At 39.4% G+C, this 6766-nt stretch overlaps 1 protein-coding gene across 1 annotated transcript; it reads left to right on the top strand.

The window, feature by feature from the left end:
* The first annotated feature begins 204 nt into the window (after nt 1–204).
* Nucleotides 205–5604, top strand: ccka (cholecystokinin a). The gene is made up of 4 exons (XM_086062590.1): nt 205–1349; nt 1624–1738; nt 1826–1972; nt 5388–5604. The coding sequence occupies exons 2-4, from the start codon at nt 1624–1626 to the stop codon at nt 5537–5539; spliced, it is 414 nt and encodes a 137-aa protein (XP_085918716.1). The 5' UTR covers nt 205–1349; the 3' UTR covers nt 5540–5604.
* Nucleotides 5605–6766: the final 1162 nt, after the last annotated feature.

Genomic DNA, 6766 nt, shown 5'->3' with positions numbered 1-6766 from the left:
TCCACCAGCTAATCCCTGACAGCAGGTTGTTTGCTTTGTTCATAAAAACATTAAGTGGCTACAGCTGATCAATAGCCATCGACTCGGGGGCGGGGGCGGCTGATCGATGGGCCCGGTTAGCCCGCTTGACTGGACAGCGTGTGGGGGTGGGGGGGTGGGGGGTGGGGGGGGGGGGTGGGGGGGGGGGGGGAGACGCAACGTCTCTTATGTCAAACAAGATCGCAACCAAAGTACAAATATTTGCTTACTGTACTTTTGACAGGTTAGCATTTATTTTTAGGACAACTTTTTAATTAGCTAGCAAAATGGGCTTGTCGCTTTTTTTTCTTCTTCAAATTCCACTAATGATTACAAAGATTTTAATAGAGGTAAATAAAGGCAGTCTCATCGAGTCCAATCTTGGGCCTTACTTGATTGATGAACAAATTGTTTTGATAGCATAAAGCGAGCTAGCTAGCTAACTAGATCTTGGTTTATAAAACAAACAAATAAACCACAAAATAGAAAACACAATGTGATTTTTCTTCTTCATGGCTTTTTTTTTTTAAAATGGCATTCGTCCTTTTACAAACTTCTCCGACATTTCCCTCCTTCATTTTCTTCGTGACAGGCCGAGATTCGCCCCCTAATCTGTATTTTCTACCCGATCTCTAATCCAAAGCGACTCGACGCTGCCATCTACAGGAATCTGTTAGTCATTACAGTCATTTACGAACCTGAATTTCACAGACAAGCTGGGTTTCACCCAGTGGGGGAAAAATGCACAAAAAAAGAAACAAAATCCATTTCAATGGGGAAAGTGGATTTATTTAAAAAATTATAATAAAAAAATAAAAAAAGTTACTTACATAACCTTTTACCAGTCGCACCAATTGTACTTTTGCCACCAGTGACAAACGCACACTTGACATTAACACGCACATACATATTACATATGACGCAACGACAATATGGAGGAAGAAATAAATGATGCGTTTGATGCGGGTGATTAATTTTACAACACAATGACAAGTTCTTTCTCACACGCACACACATGAACACGCCGAAAAGTCAACAAGGCAGCTGCCATCATGTTGCGTTTATGATGCGCAAACACTATAAAAATAAAAAAAAACACGATCGCGCGCTCGCATTGTTGAAACCGAAGAACAATTACATCCGTATTAGTCTTTGCGCAAACACACACATTGGGGAATACGCAGTACGGCTTGTGACCGCGCGCGCACGCACGCACGCACGCTGGAGCAGAGCGGTGAGAGAGTATAAAAGGGTCTCCCTTCCCACTCAGCGGAGAAGTGCTCTCCGAACGCTCACGCACTCCTTCAACGAATCAAAGCTCTTTTCTCAAGGTAGGAAGATTTTTTTTTTAAATATATATATGAATGTGATTTTTTTAATTTTTAAATTTTTGGGTGGAACTGTCTGTTTTTTTTAACCTTATTGACTTATACTGATTTTTTTTTATTATTATTTTTTTTTTACATGGATAAGTGAAAGAAAGCAAAAAATAGTTCAATTGTTTGCTCGATTAATAATTTAACCGTTGTGTTCATTTCCTTGAGCGCAAATGAAACGCACGCTCGTCAAGCTTGTCGTCACATTTGCGTGTGCGTGCGCTTCCAGATGCCTGCAGGGCTGAGCGTGTGCGTGGTTCTGGTGGCCCTGTGCGCAAGCTCTTTGGGGTTCCCGTCCTCCTCCCATCTCGGGGACGAGGACCAGCGTTCCCCCTTTGGAGAAGGTACTCGACCCCCCCGCCCCCCACCCCCCCTCTTTTTAAACCCCCATCACGGTGATGTAACACGTATGTGTGTGTGTGTGTGCGCAGTCCACCTGGAAGCCGACGCCCACACTTTGGGGGAGCCCCATCTCCGACACAGCCGCTCCGCACCCCAGCTCAAAGCGTCCCCGGAGGATGGCGAGTCGCGGGCCAACCTCAGCGAGCTGCTGGCCAGACTCATCTCGTCCAGGAAAGGTGAGTGCCCCCCCCCCCCCCCCCCTCAAAAAAAAGCTAACATGTGGCATCAACAATATGTCGCTCATTATTGAAGACAAGAGCTCTTCAATTGATGCCCCCCGCCCCCCCACCCCCACCCTCACATCAATCTGACGAATTAGTGGCTCTGGAAAGCTTTTTGTGGTTTCAAAGTGCGTTTATTAGAATCTTCCGGCCACTCTGCCACGCACTCAAAATTCATTCAAACAAGCGCTTTTGATGCACTCCAGGCAACGTAAGACTTAAAAAAAATTATTTGAACTATTCCTTTTCGTTTAACATATTTTCCACTTTTGTTGAACAAGAGTATGAAAACCAAGATTTTTTTTTATTGCACATTCAGAACAGATATTACATTTGTGATTAATCGTGAGTCATGCGATTAATAACAATTGAAAAAAAAAGAAAAGATTAAAAATGAGGGGCCTCAGGGGATTAAAATTTTTTAATCGTCATCAATCGCATGACTTCACTAGTTAACTCACGATTCATCACAAATTTTATATCTTTTCTAAATGTACAATCATTTTTTTCTAGGTTTTTTTTGTTAACGAAAGTGGGAAAAAAAATTTAACTAATAGAAATAGTTCACATTTTTGACGTCTATAGCCGTCAATGGCAGTGAATGAGTTAAAAAAAAATCATGACATCATGTCAAATATTTCAGGACATTTTAAGTTAATAAAATGAATTTTAGATTTAGTGTTTATACTTAATTTCATTGTCCTAAGAACCAGAATGGTTCGACCCAAACTGTCTCGGATCACCTGTCAATCATTTGCTAATTGGACTTAAAATTAAGGTCATGATTTATTTTGTGCGTTTACTATGATCCCAAATGGCGATCATTTTCATGTGCTCAAATCTTTATTTGTAACTAAGTTAATTCTTTCCTTTTTTTCTTTTTTCTTTTTTAAAACCCATTCAGACCCACAGATGATGATATTTGCACAATGAAAAAAATGGGGATTGACATTTACTTGGGAAAAAATCTAATCTTTTTTTTTTTTTCACATCACAATTTCTAGTTCAACTCCTTGACTTGGAATTTGTGAGTGCGTCAACCTTTTCAAGTAAATATCACTCCCGTGTCTTAAGCCAATAGAACGCAATAACTTGGATGATGTCATCATTCTGGCTCATGATTGGATGCTCGCAAACCAACCGCAATGGCAAGATGATTTGCATGATGTCCGTGTGAAAAATGGGACATATAAGCGTGGTGAGTTTACGTTACAGCCATACTGTCCTGGCGATCACTATAATACAAAATATGAGATGAAAAAATAATAATAATAAAATAAAATGCCCAGCAGAAAAAATGCAGGTCTGAAGCGTTATGTTTTGTTTTTTTTCCAAAATAGTTTGAAGTTACAAAGTTGAATAAATCAGACAACCGCTGTTTTTTGTTTTTTCGACCTTCAATGTTTTCCACTGGTTAGGGTGTACTTGGCTGACATTTTTTTTTCCACACATCACTGAAAAAAGGTGATAGTTTAGATAATACAGTAGTGCCACAATTTATGTTGATTTTTTTTTTTTATAATTTTCTTTTTTACATTATTGATTTTGTCTTTGAGTTTGAAGTCAAATGAATTCAGGTAATTAAGTTACTTAAAAAAGTGATGCCCTTGCATGTGGGCAAGGTGAGCTACCTATTTCTTTGCATAAACGTCCCGCTGATGTGAAAACAGAATGTTTTGTGTGTCATGCAAGTTTCCAGATCTTAAATTCGCGTGGAAATTTGCCCAAAATGTTCGCGCATTTTTTTTTATTTTCCTACTTGTGCTCAATTCTGAGCAGAAAACTTCTCCTCGCTTCTTTTTTTTTTTTTTAGACAAAGAAGAGCATAACATAGCAAAGGTCACGTTGATAAGCATCTCTTTAGGCTATTGGTGTGTGCGCGCGTCGTGTCGTGTTCCTTGCTGTTCGCTTTGCATGTTTTCGGTGTGGGAGGTGTCGTTGTCGAGCCTTCTGCAGCCAATCTTCTCAGCACACCAGGGAACTTGAAAGGTTGTGCGTGCGCGCGCGCGCGCGCGTGCGTGCGTGCGTGTTGCGTAGGAGGCTGTGGGTGAAAGCAGAACATCTCCCGCACCAAGAAATGTTGCTCCACTTCAATCGCCGTAAAAATAAAGAAAGATCACGAGAGCGGGATAGAAACTTTTTTTTTTGCTGGGCCACAATATTAAGTACGCTTTTACCATTTGTTTCCCAGCCAACTCGCATCTTTTTTTTACATGAGAGCGCGAAAAAAAAAAAAAAGTCACAAGAAGCTTATTGCACTTTTATAAGAAGTGATCGTGCGCAGTATTGCTCGGTAAATCTTTCAACTTTTATTATATTATATTTAAGGGGGTCAAAATTCGTGCGTTCATTTAAAGATTCTTTCACGCCACTCTTTTTTTTTTTTAAACGTGCGATTAATGACCGGCCTGCACTGGGGGGGGGTTTGAAGTCGCAAATTTAGCAGTAACACATTTAATATTCATGCATATATTTGTAGAGACTGGGGTCAAGTTGTATTTGACAATTTTAAAAATTTTCACAAGTTGCTTGATTAATATGAAACGAAAAATGCACTGAGCTGTCACCAATGTCTTACAAATGCAATTATGCCATCTCGTGGCAGAAAAATGACCTACACAAATCAATATCACACTTGTTTTTTTGCACTACAGTGCAATTTTATGAATTATTATGACATTACTGTAACAATGACTAAAAGATGCAGCCATCTTTCTTTTTGTTTAAAATTGTTTTCACTTTTATGTTAAGAGTATGAAAACTTTAGAACAGATTAAAAAATCCTGAGTTACCTATGATATATTATTCAATACGGTTTTCAATGCGCGTGGTGCGAAACAATTCAAGGACGGTTCGATTTGGAAGCGGACCAATTGGATTCTAGTTCGATAACGATTCGATTTAAAATTGTTGGATGCGGTGCGATTTTTGTTGTTGTCATTTTGCATCCATTTGAACAAACTTGTCAATATCATAAAGATATCAAATAAAAGACGATTCGATATGTACCTTGATATATTTTAAAGTGGAAGGATCCGATTCCGCACATCTTTAAAAAAATTAAACAAATAAAAAAAATTAAAAAAATGTTATGTTATGGTTCAAAGTGTTTTTTCGTTATGCTTCTAATATTATATTAGATTATGAAGATAATTAGAAAAATAGGATCGAGCCAAAGTTAGTGCGGACGCTTCCGGATCGCAGAGTGCGGGTGGTGGTACGCACGGTGAGCAGCGTGAAAATGGCAGCAAAAGGTGATTCTCCTCAAAACAATGAACAAATGGATGGATGCCAAAGACACGCGCGTGCATTAAAAGGACGTTTCTCCTCAATTCCGACAAACTGCTGATCACACATTTGTCCCGTCCAGCCGCTTCCGTGCGTCGGAACTCGTCAGCCAACAGCAGAGGCGGCGGCGACGGCGGCCTGAGCGGCGCCAACCACCGGATAGCGGACAGGGACTACATGGGCTGGATGGATTTCGGACGGCGCAGCGCAGACGAGTACGAGTACTCCTCGTAGAATGGAAACGCAGCAACATCGACCGTCTCGTCACAAACAATAAAAGTCTACTTAACGACGTTGTACATTTGTTTGTAATGTACTGTTAAATGCAATAGACATATGCCAAACTTTTGCCTCTGTCACCGATTTGTTTTGTCATATTGAAAGTGGGGGGGGGGGGTGCTGTCGGGGTTCATTGCGACTTACGGGACTGAATAAACGACAACAACAAAACATGGCCGCTCGCTCGTCTCTCGCTCTTTGACGGCAGCCTTTTGTCCTCTTTTTTTTTTTTGCCATCGTGAACTTCTGTTGCCGTTTTTCAACATGTAACACACATTGTCGTCAATTCTTGGATGGGCATTTGCTGTATTGTAACTGACAACCGTTCATGCAAAAAAAATAAAATGACATACTAGATGACTTCAGCGGTTGGACCAGGTCATGGTGGGCTGCAAAGATTTTTTATTTTCATTTTTTATTATTGCATTTTTGTTTCCATCTGATGGCCAAAAAGATTTTATTTTGAAAAGTCATCGAATTTCCTCTTTTGCGCCTCTCTATGACCGACTCTTGGCACATGTCAACAATGCTAATCAATTATCTCACAAGCTAGCTGTTTGCGCTGCTAGTACAGGTACACAAAAATCAGGGGTGTCAAAATTAGTGCATTAGTTAATTTAAAGATCCTTTAAGAAGACTGTACTGGGGTTCCAGTCGCAACGCAGCAGACACGTCCACGTCAAAATTTAGCAGTGATAACTTTAATAATAATGCATATATTTGTGGAAACTGGGGGCAAGTTTTTGACAATTTTTGACAAGTATTTGACAATTTTTTTTTAAAAAGTGCAGAATTTCACAAGTTACTTCAATATGAAAAGAAAAATACACTGAGCTGTCATCAAAGTCTTACAAATGCAATTATGCCATCTAGTGGCAGAAATGAACTCAAATCAATATCACACTTGTTTTTTTTTTTACAGTGCAGTACATTTTTTCATTTGAACTTAGAACAGATATAAAATGTGCACTTAATCGGGAGTTAACTATTGAAGTCATGCGATTAATTACGATTAAAAAATGTTATCGCCTGACACCCCAAACAAAACTACATTTGTTCATGTAGCATTTTATTCGCAGGCCCTCCGTTTTTTTAACTTAAGTTACTTTTTCTACACTTATTAATATAATAAATGGATATATTATCCATCATATAGGTCATATTTCTAAAAACATGCCACAT

Source organism: Leptonotus elevatus, chromosome 19 (genome assembly GCF_054856555.1).
Source record: "Leptonotus elevatus isolate MCC_2025b chromosome 19, RoL_Lele_1.0, whole genome shotgun sequence".
Lineage (NCBI taxonomy): Eukaryota > Metazoa > Chordata > Actinopteri > Syngnathiformes > Syngnathidae > Leptonotus > Leptonotus elevatus.
The sequence above is the reverse complement of the archived record's forward strand: the minus strand, read 5'-3'. Positions and strand labels throughout refer to the sequence as shown.